Raw genomic sequence first — 21447 nt, forward strand, 5'->3', positions numbered from 1 at the left:
CTAGATCCAGACCTGGCCAGTCCCACCCTTGTCAAGCCCCGCAGGGCAGGGGACGTAACCTCAGGTCCCCTGGCCCGGCGCCAGGATGGGGGGCATGGCCTGAGGTCCCCCAGCCCAGACCAGGGTGGGGAGCGTGCTTTGAGATCCCCTGTCAAGCCCTGCCAGGTGGGGGACATGGCCTGAGATCCCGTCAAGCCCCACTGGGCGGGGGGCACAGCTTGAGGTCCCCCATCAAGCCCCACCAGCAAGGGGGTGCAGCCTCAGGTCCCAGGTCAAGCCCCGTTGGATGGGGGGGGGGTGTAGCCTGAGTTCCCCCGACCCAGCACTGAGGGTGCACCTTGAGGTCCCCCGTCAAGCCCAGCCAGGCAAGGGGGGTGCAGCCTCAGGTCCCCTGGCCCAGTGCTGGGTGGGGGGCGCAGCCTCAGGTCCCCCGTCAAGTCCTGCTCGGTGGGGGGTGCGGTCTGAAGTCCCCCGGCCTGGTGCCGGGGTCGGGGGGCGCAGCCTGAAGTCCCCTGTCAAGCCCCACCTGGTGGGGGGCACAGCCTGAGTTCCCCCAGCCTGGCACTGGGGCGAGGGGAGCAGCCTGAGGTCCCCTAGCTCAGTACCAGGACGTGAAGCGCACCTTGAGGTCCCCTGTCAAGCCCCTCTGGGCGGGGGGCATGGCCTCAGGTCCCCTGGCCTGGCACCAGGGCAGGGTGTGTGGCCTGAGGTCCCCCAGCCTGAGGTTCCCTGTCAAGCCCTGCTGGGTGGGGGATGCGGCCTGAGGTCCCCTGTCAAGCCCTATGGGGGTGGGGGAAGGCGTAGCCTCAGGTCCCTGCTGATAGCTCGTTAAGGCTCCTTATGGGAACTTGGCTTCAGCTGTGGGTGCTTCCATCTTTGTGGCAGAGTGATGGTCAATTAGCATATTCCCTCTTTATTATATAGGATGCTGAAAGGTATTCTTTAAGAAGAGGAAGAAGAAGAATAGGTAAAGATAAAAATTATGAATAACAAATACATGTCTATCAACAAGTGAATCTAAAAATCAAGTGAATAAAAAATCTGATGAACAGAATAAACTGTTGAATATAATAGAATCAGGGGCATAGAAAGGGAGTGGACTGACAATTCTCGGGGGGGGGGGGGGGGAGGAGTGTGGGAGGTACGGGAAGAGACTGGACAAAAAGCATACACCTATGGATGAGGACAGTTGAGGGGAGGTAAGGGCAGAGGGTGTGGTGGGAACTGGGTGGAGGGGAGCTATGGGGGGGAAAAAAGAGGAACAATTGTAATAATCTGAACAATAAAGATTTATTAAATTAAGAAAATGGGTACAATACAAACCCAACATTATTAATCAATTTTCCTTAAAATGTTAGGCATAAGGTCCCTAATTAAGAACACAAGAAATTCAGTATTACCAGTGGGAGATTAAAAGGTGAGTAATACAGTATATATGTTTCTCTCCAACAAGGAAATTTCAAACTCCAGGGATTATTCTATCTATAGACTACTGATCTCAACAGAACACAAGTGATACTAGACAACTGCTTAAAATAACAGCTGAGAAGGAATGAGAATACATGATACTTAATGGAATTCTTAAGGCTAGTTGTGGATTTTGGGACACCAATCATGAATTACACACAAAAGTAGTTTTTAAGAGGTTGTTTCTTTTTGTAACTAAAAAATGTTTCCAGTTTGTTTGCAGTTAAGTAGCTAATGCTTGCAAGTACTGCAATTCTTTCCAAGAGCCCATTATGAGGTTATTAAATTTCTAAATCCGGTGAAAAGCAATCACCTAAAAATAAACATTAAAAAATTGTTGAGCCCCGTTATCTTAAAACAGTGCAAGTATTTTTCTAAATATAAAGGTTTAATTTTGAAAGACTTCCCAGTAACAGGTGGTAAACAATATTAAGTTTGAATGCAGTATTTTATTTTTAAAATCGTGGTCTAATCCAATTGCAGAGTTATATTTTGCAGATTTTTGCCATTTTTGCAGTTATAAAATATTTTCAACAAAATATATCTCACAGGATCAACAATAAAAATATATTAAAAATATATTACATATGTTTAGTTGGAAAAATAACTATGACAATCAGTTTTTATAAATTATTTAGATGATACAGATTCTTTTACTCAGGGTTACATCCATTTGGGAACTGTTGCCAAAATGGCATGAGGAATTATTTCTAAAGGAGTAATGCTGAGAAAGCAAAGAAGAATTAAAACTATAATTACATTCACTGGAATCTAAATTATTAATATGTAATTGTGCTACTTGATTAATTTTCTAAGACTTATGATAGATGTCAATTATCTTCACCTCAATAAAAATAAATAAAGAGAAACCAAATCATAGATAATTCATTAAAAACAACTCTATGAATTTGTTTTAGAAAATGAATAGATATCCATATATTAGCTACATGATTCGATACCACTGATTTCATTGAATCAAATCACAACGTAAGAAAGTAACTAATTTAAAAGATCACAATAGACACAGCTTCTCATTGCTGGTGAAATCTCAACTAGAGTCTTTTTGGCCTGGATACTGTGCAATACTATTAAGTGGGTACTTCCAGAATTCCAGGGTGACTTTAGCACACCTCACAATAAAACTGACAATGTTAGGGATGTCTAGCAGCAAAACTATGCAGGAATCACTATCAAAATGTCCTCACAATTGAGCATTTTGACTATCTATCAATAACCAAACTCATTACCTCCCCACAAAAGCTGCCCCTCCACCTTTTTGTTCCTTAGGGAGAACTGGGTGAGTGACAATACCATTCATTAACTCAGAGCTAAACTGAGAAGCATCCTAGACTTCTCCCTCTCCCTTCCATTCCAAATCCAATCAACAAGTTCACTCAATTTAATATCTTAAATATTTGTCAAATTTCCCCTCTACTATCCTCATTACTACCACCACAGCCTTGGTGGTTCAGCCCCAGTATCTTTTACCTTGATCATTACACGTCTCCTAACTGCTCTGCCTGCCTCCAGTTTTGCCCCCTCCAAACCATCCTCCACACTACAGAGCCAGATCATTCTTTTGAAAACACAGTATGACCATGCTGCTCCCTTAAAAACTTTCAGTGGCATCCTATCACCTCTCTAAAGGACAAAATCCTTAGCATGTCCTACAAAGCCTTCCAAAGTCTAGCCCTTTCTTCTCTCTCTCCAGTTTAGTCAACTTCTTAGACAATTTTACTTCTCTGTGTATTTATTTACATTGTACTCTTAAATAGCTTCCTCCCACTCACCAAACCTCACTTTACCTGTATACCTCTTACCCATTTAATAAAACACAAATGATCTCCCAGATATGGCTGGATGTCCCTTTTGTGTTCATATCATATCTTTTGCCTATCTCTTATCACTGCAGTTACATTCTGTAATAATTATCTATGAGTATATCTATTTCTTCTACTAGAATATGATCTTCTTGTGGTCAATCTTTTCATCCCCAGTACCTAAAATAATGTCTGGAAATAATAAACATTCCATAATTACTTAATAAATAAATGAATAAATATCCCTATAATATTTTTTTAAAATATACAAAAACATTTGATATTATCCATAGTTATAGGTGGCAGGAACTTTTGTATCAGGGTAATTTGATTGCTGAGGAAAATCTGGCAGAGTTGGTGGTGCCCTGACTTACTGCTCCTAGGCAACAAAATGAAACAAGGTTGTATTGCTCAAATGAATTGCTATGGACACAGCTATGGTCATAGTTACAACCAGAATTTTTCATACAATCATTCAAGAAGTAGTTTTTGAGAGTCTTTTATGAGCTAGACCCTCTTCTAGACATTGAGGATATAGCAGTGAACAAAACAGGTAAGGTGACTGTCCTATTATTCTAGTGGGAGGAGATAATCAAGAAAGATAATCTCAGATAGTAATAAGTACTATAAAAAAATAAAGTAGTTCTAGCCGGTTTGGCTCAGTTGATAGAGCACTGGCCTGCGGACTGAAGGGTCCCAGGTTCGATTCTGGTCAAGGGCACATGCCCAGGTTGTAGGCTTGATCCCCAGTAAGGGGCATGCAGGAGGCAGCCGATCAATGGTTCTGTCTCATCATTGATGTTTCTCTCTCTCCCTCTCCCTTCCTCTCCGAAACCAATAAAAATATATTAAAAAATAAAATAAAGTAAGGTGAATGGTCTACTTCACATTGATCAGAAAGGTCTAATTCAGAGGGGAACACTTGAGGTGAAATCTGAAATAATATGGAGTCATTTACATAAAGATCAGGAAGAACATTCCAGGAGAGCACATGGGCCTAAAGTGTAAATTAGCATGCCATGATCAAGCAAACGAGAAAAGACCAATTTGGCTTTATCGAGATGGAGAGTTGTATGATATGAGGACAGAAAGGTGGGGGCAGATAATGAGGGTCCATTGGGCCATGGATTTTCACTGTAAGTTAAAATCCAGACACCATGGAAGTCATTGGAGGATTTTAAGTGGGGAAGGACAGTTCTGTGGGAATGGATTATAGAAGGTGGGCAAAGGAGGAGGAAGATCATTTAGGAAGCTACTGCAGTGAAACAGGCAAAAATTAATAGTGACTTGGAAAAGATGTTTGCTTCTGTGAGAATTAATTGGGATATAAGTAAAGTGCTAATTCAGTATTTGATACATAAGTACTGAACAATAAAATGGTGTGAAAAAACTAAAAAATAAAATGGTGTGAGGTAATAGAAAATATACATTGGTCTATTTACATGAACCAATACATTGGTTCCAGACCCAGGGCTCCTAAAACTTGGAGCATCTTTTGTTCTGAGGTCACTCTGGGTGGGCTCCTGGATGAGTGCTGGTGACCAGAAAGACCCAGACATAACTAGAAGTTTGGAATTTTCAACCCTACCTCCCATTCTCCAGAGAGCAGAGGGGTGGAAATGGAGTTAGTAATTGATCATGCTTATATGATGAAGCTCATCATCTGGTGAGCTTCCAGATTGGTGAACACATCCATACTGCAACGTGATGCACCCCAACTCGAGGGGCACAGATGCTCCTTTTTCAGGACCCTCCCAGACCTCACTCTATGTATCTCTTCATCTGTACCCTTTATCATATCCTTTATTAAACTCATAAATGTAATTTTAGTGTTTGTCTGAGTTGTGTGAGTCACTCTAGCAAAATAATTGAACCTGAGGAAGGGATCCTGGGAACCTCCAATTTGTAGCCAAATCTGACAAAAGTTGTGGGTAACCTGGGGATCTACTATTTGCAGTTGACATATAAGTGGAGTGGGAACAGTCTTATGGGACTGAGTCCTTAACCTGTGGGATCTGACACTATCTCCAGATAGACTGAGTTAAACTGCTGGACACCCACATGGTGTCACAGAGATTTGTTTGGTGGGGGAACCACCCTCCATTTGGTGACTAGAAATGTTAGAAGTGTTCTGTGTGAGTACTAAAGGAGACATATAGAAGGGAAAGAACTGAGGTTTTCCCCTACAAAGGAAAAAGACACAGGTGGAAAACAGTTTTTCCAATACAAATGGTACCTATTATTATTAGTTTATGCCTATAGAAAAACTTATTTAATAAAACATGAACATCAGCCCTAGCCGGTTTGGCTCAGTGGATCGAGCGTCGGCCTGTGGACTAAAGGGTCCCAGGTTCGATTCTGGTCAAGGGCATGTACCTTGGTTGTGGGCACATCCCCAGTAGGAGATGTGCAGGAGGCAGCTGATTGATGTTTCTCTCTCATTGATGTTTCTAACTCTCTATCCCTCTCCCTCCCTCTCTGTAGAAAATCAATAAAAATATATTTTATAAAACAAAAAAAAAACATGAACATCAAAATCCTTAATAACTTAGGAAGTATACAATGACCACAACACAAGTATAAGAAATATAACTATGTTATTTATTTAACAAAATTTGTTGAGAATCCATTCTGCACAAATTATGAACAGGTTTGCTAAGTCAGCATGGGAGACCGAATTAATAGATCAATTAATCTGTAAGGGACCTGAGAAGAGTTCAACCTCTCACTTTACGAACAACAAAATTGCAGTCTACAGAAAGAAACTGCTGTTTCTGTTGAAACTGCTACCTAAACTGGAACATGAGAGGATCATGCCCTCGTTTTCATTAACAACATAAAACAAGTTTTTAATGAAATGTTATATGGGCAGCACATTAATGTACTAATGCTAAGGAGATATAATATTTACATAAAGCCTCTGATATAGTGCTTTAGGGCAAATGCTCAATAAATGGTAACTATTCCACCTGTGTGGTCTTTGGAAGGCTGAGTATGTGATGTCTACCTTACATCAACTGTTTGCTTAACTTGATAGTAGAGCCACAGGAATTCGAACCTAATTCAACCCTTTTATTTTTTAGATGGAAAGAGAGGTTTAAAAGGGCTAAGTGACTTGCAAAGCCAGCCAAGACCAAACCCTGAATCCCCAGTCTGGTTTCCATTACATGTCACTGATCTTCAGTTTGGTAGTGTTCAAACATTTATAAGAAGGTAATAGGAACATAACTGCTATACCTGACTTTTCAGTCCCTTATTAAAGTCTTCTTGAGCGATGATTTTAATATAAGAATCATCGACAATGCAGACTGGGTATATATTGTCTGAGGAGTTAACAATGAAACAGTTTTGATAATGCTATACTATTATGGACACCTGATGAATGACAGTTACCAGAGTAGCTGTTACATGCACTTAAGTAGAGAGACTACAAGCAGAAAATAAACACAAAGGAGAAAATTATTTAAAGCATTTTCTGGAACACACTTAAAATGTGACAACAGCTGTGGTTCACTAAGAAATTGAGACAAACTCTCTTGACATATAGCAACAACAGAATGGTTTGTTTTAAACAAAGACTAACAGGGAGGGAGTCTAATAAAAGCATTGGGAAATCAAGACTGAAAGCCACAATTTGGGGAGAGTTGTAGCAAGTTTTCCTTTTCACAGAGTGGAAAGACCAACCTTGAACTTTCAAGTCCTTTGCATATGAGATTGGGGTTTCCACCCACTACTCCCATAAAAAATAATCTCTGTATGGGAGGGGGAAGGTGGATATGGCATAGAGGGGAATCCTCTATCTGTGGTAAGTTAAACTCATTTCCTGCAAATTTTACTATAGCATATCTATATTATTGCGCTTCGCTTTGTTACGCTTCAATGGGTTGCGTTTCTTACAAATTGAAGGCAAGACCCTCCACCAGCAGATTACTACTCGCTTTATTGCGGTACTCCTACTACGGTGGTCTGGAACTCAGCCCGCAATATCGCCGAATTATGTCTGTAAGACATTGTGAAAGATGCTTGCCTGTCTCAAAGACCTCAGAATTACAAGGGAGAAGGAAGGAAAATGGGGCTCGCGGAAGTACACAAATAAGCCAAGGAGGAAGAGAAGCGCTCTAAGACGGGGCTATGGGTTCAAAGGTAGGAGGACTTCTAGACTCAGAAAAGGCTTCATAGAAGTGGAGTTCGAGATAATGTCTGAAGAGGAGGCGAAGGTATGGGGATGAAGGGTAAAGAGAGTGGGGGTGCGCTCGGGCAACCCGGAGAGACCTACTCACAAACACCCGCCGCTTCAGGCGCTCGGCGCGCGTCCACCTCCTCACGGCAGAGCCTCTCCCGCGGGGCAAGCGCCAGGGCTCCCAACCAGGTCTACCCCGCCCCCGTTCTCACAGCCCTTTCTCACCTCGGTGGCTTCCAAATTTCTCCACCGTCAGCCCTGTCTAAGGACAGAAGACGACAGGAGAGAGGCCCCAGGGTGGCGACGGAGGTGTCTAATCAAGAGCTTGAGGCAGCAGCCAGGCCGCATCCCCATGGTAACGCCGCCAAACCGCCAAACTCGGGTTCGAACGCCCGCGCCGGTGCCCGGCTCAGGCAGTCCCGCATTGTCCTCCAATGGGCATCCAGAGAACTCGCTGACGTTGGCCATCTTCTCCTCTAGAAGACCAATCAGGAATCGGAGAAAACAGTGGGCGTAACTCTCAATTTCTGTCTTTCAACCAATCGTTCCACTTGAGAGATGATCTCGCGACGTTCTAAGTGCGGGAAAGGCAGCTTTGAGGCGGGTCGAGAATTCTTTTCCTTCAAATTATTGGTCGCCCAAAGCGCAGTCGTGCTCTCCGGATTGGTCGACGTACTCCCTGTCTCCGTCCACGAGCCACCAACTTCCTTCCTCTGCTTGGGGTGAGTAGCAGGACGGCCCATGTGGGTTTAGTTCTCTGCGGATCAACGGAGGCTCCAGCTCAGCAAATGACTGATTTCCCGTAGCTGCAGGGTCAAAGGTGGACGCGCGCTCCGCCAAGCTGTCAGTGAGGCGTGGGTAGGCCAAACCCCAGACGCTCGCGGGACCTCAGTTTCCCTATGTGCACACTGAGCGGGAGGGTTCAGTACTCATTTTTTTTAAAATATATTTTATTGATTTTTTACAGAGAGGAAGGGAGAGGGATAGAGAGTTAGAAACATCGATGAGAGAGAAACATCAATCAGCTGCCTCCTGCACACTCCCTGTTGGGGATGTGCCCGCAACCAAGGTACATGCCCTTGATGGGAATCGAACCTGGGACCCTTGAGTCCGAAGGCCGGTGCTCTATCCACTGAGCCAAACCGGTTAGGGCTTCAGTGCCCATTGAGTCTTGCTTGCCCCCTTGCAAGTGGTGATAGGATGGGTCCTCGGGAATCCCAAAGTTCCTGGGTTTAGGGCCCAGCGCCCCGATCTAGTTCTACCTTCCCCTCCCTTGGCCTCAGTTTTAACCTTGTTGTTAAACTTAAAACCCTGCCTCCTTCCCAAAAGAGATTTTATATTTTCTAATTGCTTCATTTATTAAATGGAAAATATTGTGACAATTATAGCGGAAGTAAAGAAAGTCGTACCAGAGTCTCACTACCTAAAACATCACTTTTTCTTTGTTCAGGCAAGGTTTGGGTCCTATGAACTTGTTATACTTAATATATATAAGTAAAGTAAAGTGAATGCAAACAAATAGCCAAATGTAGACTACTAGTGTAGAGTTCAGGTAAAGAGCAGTGATATTGGGAGTCAGACAGACCTGATTTTGAATTACTACTCAGACACTTCTCTGAGTCATAGTTTCCTTTTTCTTCTTCTGAAAAATGTTGGTAATGCCTCAGAGAGTTGTTGTGAAGATTAATTGAAATAATGAAGGTGAAGCACTTCGCACAATGCTGGGCAAGTAGTAACTCCTCAAAAAATGGTAGCTGTTAACTTAATAGAAACAAAGAAATAAACAAACCAATGGGGCCATTAGACTTACTGTAATTGAGTACCCAATTTAGCTCAAAACTTGTCAGTTAAAGAAGTAATAATTGAAACAATCCACTCTTCAAATGTGAAATTTCTTCATAGTACTTACATTGAAAGGGGTTTATCTTGTGGGACCTTTATAAACTATTTTTTCAATTGATTTCAGAGAGGAAGGGAAAAGGAGAGAGAGAGAGAAACATCAATGATGGGAGAGAATCATTGATGGGCTGCCTCCTGCATGCCCCCACTGGGGATTGGCCTCTACTCTGCAACCGGGCATTCTCCCTGACTGGGGATGGAACCATGACCTCCTGGTTTATAGGTCAATGCTCAACCACTGAGTTACACTAGCCAGGCTTGTGGGACCTTTTACATAGGAATATACATGGCGTGATGAACAGTGTGTTCCCCAGCAATTTTGCAGAAAATATGAAAAGCCTTTTTAAAAAATATGTTTATTGATTTCAGAAAGAGGAGAAACATCGATCAGCTGCCTTCTGCACGTGCCCTACTGGGGATCGAGCCTGCAACCCAGGCATGTGCCCTGACTAGGAATCCAACTGGCAACCTCCTGATTCAGTGCATGGGACAGTCCTTAACTAACTGAGCCACACCTGCCAAGCTGAAAAGCCATTTCTTTATTCATCTATTAATAAAAGCTAAGAGCATGCCATTAAAACACCATAAACCCTGGCTCAGTTGGTTGGAGTGTCCTCCCATACACCAGAAGGTCACAGGTTCGATTCCTGGTCAGTAAGGTGCATAGGAGAGGAACTAATTGCTGTTTCTCACATCAATGTTTCTGTCTCCCCCTCTCCCTTTCCCCCTTAGGTCAAAAAAAGCATATCCTTGGGTGAGGATTAAAACCAAAACAAAACCTTAAAAAAAACCACCAACAAAAATAAAAAAGCTTTCTGATGATCTTTTATGATACAGGGATAAGAGTGACACATATATTCAGTACTTCTGATGTGTCAGATCCTATGTATACATTATTTTGAATTACAACAATTGTGAAAAGTAGGAGTTATTCTCATCTTACAAATGAGAGAAAATGAGGCTTAGTGAATTTAAAGTATTTTGCTCAAAGTAACACAGTTGTTTAAAGAGCTAGGTCTTTCTCACTGCAAAGACAGCCATGCTTTTCTGTGCTGTGCCATGCTATTTCAGACTGAAAGAGGATGAAAATGCTTGAAATAACATGCACAAGCAGACTCACCCAAATGGAGTGAGGTGGGCTACAAAGGTACCTACAGTGAGAGCAAAATTTTTCTCTAATGGAAATTTCCACCTTGGGAAATGAAGAGATGGAATCAGAGAATCACTGAACTCTCTAGACCCATGTCATTTTACCGTGTGGTTAATCTTTAACACTTTAAGTTCGACTTGTCCCAACAGAAATTATTAGCTTACATTCTACTCCCTACTCTACCTACTTCTCGTCTATCTAGTCACCCAAACCATACGTCCCCCTCTCTCTCTGTTGAACAATGAAACATCAAATGGTGTTGATTTTCTTTTTGAGATATCTTTCAAATACATCCCTTCTCCTCACTGCCTCTGCCTTAATTTAACTCTGTATCATTTGTCATCTGGACTGTTGGCAACGGACTTGTAGTCAATTGATCTTGCCTCTAATCTTCCCTTCTAATTCATTTCTACCTTCCTTGCAATTCATTTCCACCTTCATTGCTTCCAGACATGCTTCCAGAATGTCTTTGTAAAATGTCAGTCTGACCATATTATAGCCATCATTGCTGTCAAAGGCTCCTCATTGCCTACAGAATATACACTTAGCTGTTTGGCAATGGAATGCCATCTTGTGCTTGAGGGTCTTTGCCCTCACCCCTTTTACCTGGGGTGCCCCTTTATTGCCTCCACCTTTATTTTTCTGGTCAACTCCTAGCCATCCTTCAAAATCCTTATAAGGTACCCCTTTGACCTAAAGATAATCACTCCTTTTTCTTTGATATCTTACACACACCCCTATGATGCACAAAACACACTGGTAACTTGTCTGTTCAAATATCTTCCACTTTCACTAGGCTGTGAACCCTTAGAAAACGGGTTTTGTAGTATTCAGCTCCATATCTACTCTTCAATCCTGTTATATTGCCTGTCGCATGGGAGACACTCAACAGATGTAAGATGAATAAACAAATCCCTTCAGGCTAATATTAAAATCCCCCATGCTTGCTTTCCAGAATTGTACAGCAGATGGCACTCATAGGCCACTAAACGAATTCCCTTCACTAGGAATGATTTTTGTCTCAACCTTGTCTGACTTTGTCCTCATCCTGGAAGCCAATATTCATGCCATTGCAGGTGAAACCTCTTTTTTCCTCCCTCAGCTAAATAGCAAAGATAGCAAGATGACTCAGCAGCTTGGTCTCTGAGAAGAAAAAGTGGCAGATGTCCAGGGAAAGGTGCAGTTGAGGGAACATTTTCATTGTCTCAATTTCATCATGGTGGTTGGGAGCTTTTTTTCTTTTCTGTTTTCTTTTTCTCTTTTTGCTGTTGTTGTTACAAGAGAGAACTTTATTCATAGATGGGTGGCTCATTTCTGTCCACTCATTTGGAAGGGAAGAAGGGAGTTGGAGAATCAGAGAAAAGACCATTATGATGTGGAAAATAAGGGAAAGCTGAGCAGTCACAGAGTTGCTCGTGGGCCAGCATAGTTGGACCTCCTTACAGTGGAATGGCCTGGGCAAATTTTCTGGACACTAGCATCTTAAGTTAGGCGCTTGTGTGCTTGTCCAAGGTTAGCATCAAGGGTGTTCCCAACACTTGGTACTTGGAAACCCCCACACTATTGGGTATGGTTTTGAACATGTGTTTTTATGTTCCTATTTCCCAGGGAAAAGCCAGAAGAGGCAAAGAAACCCTTATCAGAGAGGCAAAGTTTAGGTACCTCAGGCTACACTACCCCTCCAGGGTTGTCTTAGGGCACCAGGCCCTTCATTCATATACCCTTCCAACTAAAACCCGTTCTGTAGAAAAGATTCCAGCCAGGCATCTTAAAAATTCTGCATATGAATATAAATCAAAGACTGGGAATTTTGGAACTGGAAGTAATTTTTATAAGTCATTTGCATGCCCTCTGTCAGGGCCATTTTTGCCCCAAACCCTGCTCTTTCATGGTAAGGAGTGCTGTATAAGGAAAAAGAATATAGCCTTTGGAGTTAGGCTTACTTGGATTCAAATCCCACCATTCACAGACCAGGTATGCCTTTGGGTAAGTATTTTAACCTTTTTGTTGGGTACAACATTTTAGTTTTCCAAGATGAAGAGTTCTAGAGATAGTGATGGTTGCACAATATGAATTATTTTAACCTTTTTGAATCTCAGTTTCCCCATCATAAAATGAAGATAGTAATGCTTATCATGAAGAGTTGTTTTGAGCGTTAAAAAAGATACATGTAGCCCCGCTGGTGTGGCTCAGTGGTTGAGGGTTGACCTATGAACCAGGAGGTCATGGTTCAATTCCCAGTCAGGGCATATGCACGGGTGGTGGGCTCCATTCCCAGTGGCAGGGGGGGGGGGTTCTGCGGGAGGGCAGCCGATCAATAATTCTCTCTCATCATTGATGTTTCTATCTCTCTCCCTCTCCCTTCCTCTCTAAAGTCAAAAACATATTTTTTTAAAAAGATACATATAAAAAAACAAGTGCAATATAATTGCAGTGTAGATGCTTACTTGATAAGGTAGTGGCATGAAACATTTCTACTAAAAGGATTTTAGTCTATGAAATACAGGTTGGGGGAGGATTTGAGGAGCTCTTTCTATATCTGAGGGTATATTTGAGGGCTTTGGGGTTGAGCTATGCTTGCAGTAGCACTCTGATTAATTTGGGAAAAAACACAAAAAAACGGAAACACAGCACATCAGTATAGCCATTTATCTGTAAATTATTTTTTGGCACCTAAATCCTGAACCTCCTAGGTGTGAAGGAGTTGTATATATAGAGAAAGCCAAGGCACTTTTCCTTAGCTCCTGAAACCTAATGACATCGAGGGGTGTTTTTTGGTTTTGTTCAGGTTATTTTAACCACCTAAGGCATTTTGCCACTTTTCTGAAGTGTGAATTGCCTGCTGTTGTTCTGGCCTGGCGTTCTCACCTCAGTGATGGCTGCAGGCATATTTGCATATTGGATGCTGTGTTCTTTAACCTCCTGAGATTTGAAATCATTTGGAGTGTGTGTGTATCAGAGAGGGAGAGAGAGATGCTTTCAAACCCCAGGACAGTTTCAGCTCATTGGACTCCAAAAAACCTCCAACAATACCTCCATTGACTTTTATGTAAATGGCACTCTTTAGAAAAACACTGGGCTATTTCCCAAATTCCCAGAACATATCCTGAGCATTTGTTTGAGTGAGGTATAGAGAGAGAGTTCTGGTAAATCAATGAACATCTGTTGAGGGCTGCTCTACTAAGTCCCAAGGAGACAGAGTTCATGATGTTGCTCTTCCCTGCTAGAGCTAGAGACTTACCCTACTAGGTATGCATGCCTGTGGCTTTGTACTATGTCCACTTAGCTAAGCTGGAACTAGGTTTCCCAGGATTCCCTTTCTGTATGGTTCCAGGTTAGGGTTGACCTCAAGAAAATTTTATTTGAGATTTGTAAAGCTGAAGTGAAGTAGCTCCCAGTATACTGTGAAGGGGGCAGAGCAGGATATCAGGCATGGTGGCAGTGCATAACCCTTGACACTGATGTGCACATTGTTTATGCACAGCCACCCACCGAGGCCTGCAGCTCCACAACTCCACTGAATCTCCTCCTTCAGCTACTCTGAGTCCTGGGCCAGGTGTACACTCAGCTCTGTGGCAAAGAGCTCCAGCTTCTGCAAGTCACCTGCGTCAATGAACTTGCAGATGGTGAAAGGAAGTTGCAAGTTTCAGTTTGTCCTCATGAGTTCCACTTGTCCTTTTAGTTCCGATTTGTTCTCACAGGTTCCAGTTTTCCTTGCTCTCCTCCACAGCCAACTTCCCTTCCCAGCTGCTGGCCTGCCTGCTGACCTATGGAGACTTCAGGCCCAACAGCAGATGCAGATGCAGAAGCACTGCATGGATTTCTCCCTCAACTTCCATACTTGAACAAGGTCTAATTCCTATACTAAATCCTTAATTTTCTGTTGCTCATAGTGTTTGGCTTCTCTCATCAAACCCTGTAGTAGAGATTTATTCAAGCCATGTGAAAGGCCCAGAAGATGGGTGACATCTGAGCTGCTTCTGAAAGAATGAGCAGAAGGTTGTGTATGGAGAAGGAGGGAGAAATTCCAGAGAAAAGCTGGCTCAAGCCAAGCAACTGAAAGGAAAAATAGGAGTTCTGCCTTTCTAGAACTGTCTCAGACCTCCTCCATGAGTCAGGAGCATAGATAGAAAGAGAACATCTAATCCTAGCTCTTGATCTTAGCTCTTCTGGTCTCATTAAGATGAACTATTGGTAGATGTTACCACTCCTGCGCACTGGTATCTACTGAGATACATTTTTGCTAGGGTGCACTCTTGATACTCCTTTAAGTCCCCTCCCCATAGGAAAATATTGGCCTGTTCCCCTCTCCTCATTGGCTCCACGAGGCCACTTCAGGCCTGTCTTTCTTGGCTCCTCCATCTTTGTTTTCCAAGGCTGTGTTGGGATGGCAGTGGTGTGAAGGAATGCTCTGGGACTTCCTGTCCCAGGCAGGGAGGGTACTGTGCCCTATAGTCTGGGATTGCAGAGCTTATCTAGGGATTCTAACATTTATTCCATGGGAATCCACCCAAGGCAGGCATAAGGTGCCTTACACTTATAACCTAATACTTTCCGAGCATCTTGATGGGCCCGGGGGAAGAGGGGACAGGGAATGGGATCAGACACCTGTCTCTGCCTATACCTGGAACCAATAATTTGGAACCTTTATTTCTGGCATCCAGAATGGGGAAAGTTCTCAGCATAAATGGGGAAACCAGGGAAATAGAACACAATGCTTAATAAAACTCGCTTTCAGTTTAAATGAATTTTTAAACTCAAACAGGATCACATGATACATACTATTCTAAAACATATATATTTTTTAGTATATATGAAAATCTTTTTACAAGCAACACATTGGCTCTACCTCATTTTTTTATGGCTTCATAATTTTCTTCCAAACTATAAAGGAAAGTTTATTTAGAAGGTGACAGAGGTAGTAGAAGGGCCCTTGGAGCTTAGGAGAAAGAGGGAGAGATACACACCTTGAGGGATGAAAGAGGGAGGAGAGGCAGGGGTGTGCTCTGGAAAAGAGAGAGCATGCTCGTAACTTTCTATCATTTAGATATACTGTACTTTATTTCATTATTCCTTTATTGATAGATTTTGTTTTTGCCTTTTTTTCTTTTAGATAGTACAAACAAAGTTGTAATGAACATCCTTGTCTGTGCATCTTAAACATATATTTCTGGATGTCAGATGCCTAGAAATGGGATTTCTGGGTCTAAGGGAATATGCTATGTCTTGATATTCATAAGTAAATTGTCCTCCTATGAGGATATGCTAATTTACTCTCTCACCAATAGTGTATTATAGCAGAGGCCATTTTAGAAAGCCTTTTTGAGATTGGTTCCAGTCCTTAAAACTCTCATTACAGGTTTGGAAAGGTCGCAGTGCTGGGTGTGTTTGGTTTTCTGGTAAGGAACTGCTGTTCCCTAGCCTAGAGCAGTGGTCGGCAAACTGTGGCTCGCGAGCCACATGCGGCTCTTTGGCCCCTTGAGTGTGGCTCTTCCACAAAATACCACGTGCGGGCGTGCACGTACAGTGCGATTGAAACTTCGTGGCCCATGCGCAGAAGTCGGTTTTCGGCTCTCAAAAGAAATTTCAATCTTTGTACTGTTGATATTTGGCTCTGTTGACTAATGAGTTTGCCGACCACTGGTCTAGAGTAACATTACCATCTGTTGGCAGTCCTAAGAATTGCCCTGAAACAGGTTTTAGTTTGGGTATGATTTTTATGCCTTTGATAGATGCAAGCTCATCTTGATTAAGCACCAACAAAGGGGCTATAGAGACCATCAGCTCCTACCCCAGCTGCCCTCTCTGCAGTTAGCTCTGCTATCCGTGAGCACCAGCTCTTTCTTTGGCTCTGGAATCATGCAGATGAGGCCCTGCTGACTCAGGCCACATCCTGCATGGGACACTCTCCCAGGCCTTCGCTGCATTTGAGACACCTAGTTTTCTTTCAGTTCTGCCATCCACCTCAGGACCTTTGTCTATGCTGTTCCTTCCACCTGGAGCACGCCTCTCTCCTCCTTCCCTTTGCCAGCTTATCTTTTACTCATCATTTACTTCTCTGCTCAAACATCCCTTCTTCCAAGAATCATTCCTTGATCCCTTAGACAAGGTCAGGTTGCCCATCATAAATTTTTCTTTTGTAGGACATACTTTATTGGCAATTATTTTTTAATTTGCTTAATTACTTAATTAAAGCCCACCTCTTCCACTAGAATATAAACGACATGAGGGCAAAAGCCTAGAATAGTACTTAGTACATAGTAGGTACTCAATAAATATTTGTTGAATGAACTAATGACAGATTTTTCTTAGCAGGGCCTTACATAAAACATCTTCCAAAAATTTTTGTTACCTTGATTACATGTTCCCCTTCAGATGGTGATTTTTTTTTTTCAGTTCTGCAGATATTTCTACTGTTCTCCCTTCCTGTCTTTTGTTGTTGTTGACATATTTTTCTGAAATAGAAAAAAAGACTACATGAAATGGAAAAGACTAAAAAGTTCAGTTTTTATTGTATTGCTTATTATAAAATTAGTAAATATTCTCTGTAAATTTCCAAACAATACAGAAATATGTGGAGTAGAAAATGAAAGTCTCCTCATAATCTCATCCTCCAGAAAACACTGTTGATGTGTCTTTCCAGACATTTTTCTATGCATATTGAAATTTATGTACATACCAGGCACTGTTCTAAAGCACTTTACAAAAGTTACATCATGCAATCCTCACAGCAACCCTTGAGGTAGAACTATTATCATCCTGTCTTACAGATGAGGAAACTGAGGCTTAGGAGGTAATTGCACAGCAGCAGAGCCAGAACTTGAACCCAGGCTCTAGGTTCACTCTTGACCACCATGCTAGTTTTACCTCTGATGAGGTGGGAAAGAGACTTTTTACTATGTGTGCCCTTCTTGAACTTTAAATCTTGAACCATGTGAATGTATAAAATCCCAAAACATGGATAAAAGACTAAAAAGTCCATGACAAAAAAAAAGTGTACACTAAGCTACCTTTCCAAAGTGACCCCTGTTAAAGCCATCAGATACCCCATTGTTGGGATCTCTTTGCTCCAGAGACTCAGGCTGGAGGCTGAGGAGAATGGGATTGTGGGCTTAATGATAATATTGTACTGCATCTCTCCCATTCCCAGCAACTCTCCAGTGTCAGTGGGTTTGCTTCCGGGGATCTCTAGTCTCTTAACACACACACCAGCCCTGTGTTTTAGCAGGGAGACTTGGAGGAGTTGGGATGCAGGGGTGGGCAAACTTTTTGACTCGAGGGCCACAATGGGTTCTTAAACTGGACCGGAGGGCCGGAACAAAAGCATGGATGGAGTGTTTGTGTGAACTAATATAAATTCAAAGTAAAGGAGCGGAGGGGAGAGCAAGAGAACCCTCCGCTCTTTCGGCTCCTCGGGCCGGATAGAACAGCCAAATGGGCCGGATCCAGCCCGCAGGCCGTAGTTTGCCCACGGCTGGATAGAGCCACACTGACAGGGTAGGGCCAGCGTCCTGCAGTTAGACACAAAGGCCTATCTCTGATTCCTGGTTTCCCCCCATTGGCTCTTGGCATTCTGCCTTTTTCTGTAAGTGATGAGGTCACTGTTAGCTGGTCTGTGCTACTCCCCAGCACCAGAGTGCTACTCCCCCAGAATGGATCTTCCAGCTTTGTGTAACTTCCCAATGTCCCCTGCTTCTTTATCAAGTTCTCCAACAGACCATGGCCCTGAGAGCATGTGGCTTGATCATCTTCCGAAGACGCCTCATTCCCAAGGTAGACAACACCTCAATTGAGTTTCTACTGCTGCAGACATCAGATGGCATTCATCACTGGACTCCTCCTAAAGGTACAAGTACCCAGAGGGGCTAGCTCCTGGGGAAATGCCCAAGTGTTACTCAGAAATCCACCTTGCTAGGCTCCACACAAGTCTTGCTTCCCAGTAACTGTGCAGCAGGAGGGTGTGAGGTGGGTAGAAGCCCCTGATCCTTTCTACCAACAAGGTCTCCATACTAGGCTAGAGCAAAGCTGGAAATAGAACTCTGTGACTGAACCCCAGGACAGAAGCAGCACCTGGTTTTTGTGTATCATTCACCAGAGCGCCAGGACTCTGATGAATGGCTGAGAAGGAGGAAAGGCACTAGGCTGGGCATTGAGGTCCTTGGGGCTACAGGTCAGGAGCTCAGAGTGAACAGCTCCTAGACAGAAGGGAGCAGGATGGGAGAGTTGGGTAGGGGAGGGGGAGGTGAAAAAGAATCCAGGGTTGGAGGAAAACAAGGAAATGGGAACAGTAAATAAAATTTGCACATTTAAGTTTCACTAAGGAAAGACAAGGTGACAAAAAGGGAAAGAAATGTTACAAATACTATGTATAGGAATAGTCACATTTGTCTCCTGATCTCCTATGTCACACTGAAAGATTTCAAAGGACCCCTCCGAATTTTGAGAGGTTTGGGCTTCGGGGAGAAGTTACCCTGTTAATGTTGTGGGCAGAATGTTGAATAGCTGATGTTGGGCAGGTATCCTGGATGAGAGTCACTTCTGCCACCACCAGCACCCCTCTCACCTTCATCCTTTGATGTATTACCTACCTGTCTTTGTGTGCATGACTCCATGTGAGGTGCCATACAGAGAAAATTCTCCAGAAGCCATGAGCTCAAATGGTCTTTAAGTCCAAACTCTTGGTTGCTTTCTGTTGGAGCTGTGCAGCAGCAGCTGACTCAGGGCAGTGCTATGAGGACCCTAGGAGTGAGGAAGGCTAGACCAGTAGTCGGCAACCTGCGGCTCGCGAGCCGCGGTTTGCCACTCTGTTGACTAATGAGTTTGCCGACTACTGACCTAGACTTTCGATTCCAATAATTACAGGCTGTTGTTGTCCCTTGTGATTAAGCCCCTTTCCCAGTGGTCGGCAAACTCATTAGTCAACAGAGCGGCAAACCGCAGTGCGGCTCGCGAGCTGCAGTTTGCCGACCACTGGTAAACTATAGCCCTGTCTCCGAATCAAGAAGGGAACAGCTAACAATTCCTGCTCCCCATGAGCTCCTAAACCAGGAGGCCCCCAGCAACTGCTGGAGCCATGTGTTGACAGAGGCTGCCAGACTCTTCCCAGTCCTTCTTGGCTCTTCTGGGCAAACTGAGAATTTGCAGGAAGGGCCTAGCGGCAGAGCTGAGGGCTGCTCCCAGTCTGCAGAGCTTCAAGTTCTCCTACAACAGTTTCTTGGCAGCTGTCTGCTTGGGTTTAGGTCTTGCCAACAAATTTTCTTAGAACTGTTTCTCGGCTTGTCCTTAGCCTAAGTTCCCATCAGGACTTTCCCTGTGAAACTGGAATCTGGTCTTGCTCAGTTAGAAAGATGAAAACAATTTGGAAGGCCTTGATAGCTACTTGGAAACAGCTGCTGATGCTGCAGTGCATGGTTTTGAGCCTGTCTGTTGGCCCTGGGACTTTAGAGACCAACTGCAGACAGTGTTAACTCCTCACTGTGGATTGTAGGCAAAGTGCTCACTCTCAGCTAGCTCCCATCTGCCAAGAAGGGACTGCCCCTCCTTGGGAAAATCACTTTAAGGTCTCCAAGGGAAAGGTCTCCCTAAGAATATGGGATGAGGAAAGCTCCAAAGAATAGGAAAGCAGAGGTCTAAGGGAGGCCATCTCTCTCACCATCAAAGGAGCAGTATTCTAGACCAGACTTGCCAAGCACATGGTCTATTTCACTCTCTGTAGAGAAGATGGGGTGAGGAGGAGGGGTTTCCCAGATACTGCAGAGCCAAACACTACCTGCCCTGCACCTCATTCCTAGGTATGTTCAGATATTACCAATCTCTAGACTTCCTTTAGCCTAGCAACAGCTAGAAAAGTCACCAAAGATCCCATCTTTAAATCATCTAACCTGGAAAATCCAGCTTTGTTGAAGATTATCTCCCACTCCTCCATTTTCTCCTAACCAGGCCATGTGGAACCCGGAGAAAATGAATTGGAAACAGCCCTGCGGGAGACTCAGGAGGAAGCAGGCCTAAAAGCAAGCCAGCTGACCATCATTGAGGGGTTCAGAAGGGAGCTCAATTATGTGGCCAGGAAGAAGCCTAAAACAGTCATCTACTGGCTGGCAGAGGTGAAGGACTATGACGTAGAGATCCGCCTCTCCCATGAGCACCAAGCTTACCGCTGGCTGGGGCTGGAGGAGGCCTGCCAATTGGCTCAATTCAAGGATATGGAGGCATTACTCCAAGAAGGACACCAGTTTCTATGCTCCACAGTGGCCTGAGCTGAAACACAGTCATTTGCCTCAGTATGATCCTTGAGGGCCTTTCTTAGATGAACTCACCTTCAGCTCCAGGGAAGGTTGTGCTAGTCTTTGGCTCATCATAGCAAAGAACAGATAGGTTAGTATATCAGCTGAACACACTCAGAGACGAGCAGGCAAAAATCTTAGCTGGGTGGAAAGGAAGGTGAAGGAGGAGTTTTAAACAAAGTGCATCCTTGTACAAAATAAACCTTAAGCAGCCTATCTGTCCTTTAAGCTGTTGTATTTATTTCTTGGACTCTTGCTCTTGGTGGGAGAAACACTAAAGTGAATTGGAGCTCTGGCCTTAGCCAGAAGGAATCCTGTATCCATGCACTGTACCCCAGAGAAGCTAAGGGAGTGGGGCTCTCCTGCCTCTGGAATTCCAAGCACTCTCACCCCACTTCCACTGAGACTTTTCTACCTGTAGTCGGATGGGATATGCAAATGAGTGGAACTAGAGCACAAGAATGGGGTCTGTTTGGCTCACTAATGTATCTCACCCAGCACCAGTCACATACGTTGTAGGTGCTCAGTAAATTTTTTCTAAAATAATTAGAGACCCAAGGAACTTGGGGACATAGTCCAGATCACAACAGGGAAAAGAGGGACAGTCAACTCTGGGCCACCACGTCAGTGACACATGCACTCCAACCT

At 43.6% G+C, this 21447-nt stretch overlaps 1 protein-coding gene across 2 annotated transcripts; it reads left to right on the plus strand.

Annotated features, from left to right (window-relative positions):
- The first annotated feature begins 8082 nt into the window (after window positions 1-8082).
- NUDT2 (nudix hydrolase 2) lies at window positions 8083-21025 on the plus strand. Of its 2 annotated transcripts, none has more exons than XM_080671242.1 (3): window positions 8083-8189; window positions 18222-18362; window positions 20456-21025. In XM_080671242.1, exons 2-3 carry the CDS (start codon window positions 18236-18238, stop codon window positions 20770-20772), a joined length of 444 nt encoding a protein of 147 aa, XP_080527368.1. In that variant the 5' UTR covers window positions 8083-8189; window positions 18222-18235; the 3' UTR covers window positions 20773-21025. The 2 variants fall into 2 exon arrangements, with proteins under 2 accessions (XP_080527368.1, XP_080527367.1); XM_080671241.1 differs by having other exon boundaries at window positions 8178-8325.
- The last annotated feature ends 422 nt before the right edge of the window (window positions 21026-21447 follow it).

The sequence above is a fragment of the Plecotus auritus genome, assembly GCF_963455305.1.
Source record: "Plecotus auritus genome assembly, chromosome: 5".
Lineage (NCBI taxonomy): Eukaryota > Metazoa > Chordata > Mammalia > Chiroptera > Vespertilionidae > Plecotus > Plecotus auritus.

Bases quoted from the DNA above. Each gene is read 5' to 3' on its own strand.
- NUDT2 (XM_080671242.1), top strand. From the start codon at position 18,236: ATGGCCCTGAGAGCATGTGGCTTGATCATCTTCCGAAGACGCCTCATT. The intron at 18,363-20,455 runs GTACAAGTACCC...TCTCCTAACCAG, and splicing joins TCACTGGACTCCTCCTAAAG to GCCATGTGGAACCCGGAGAA.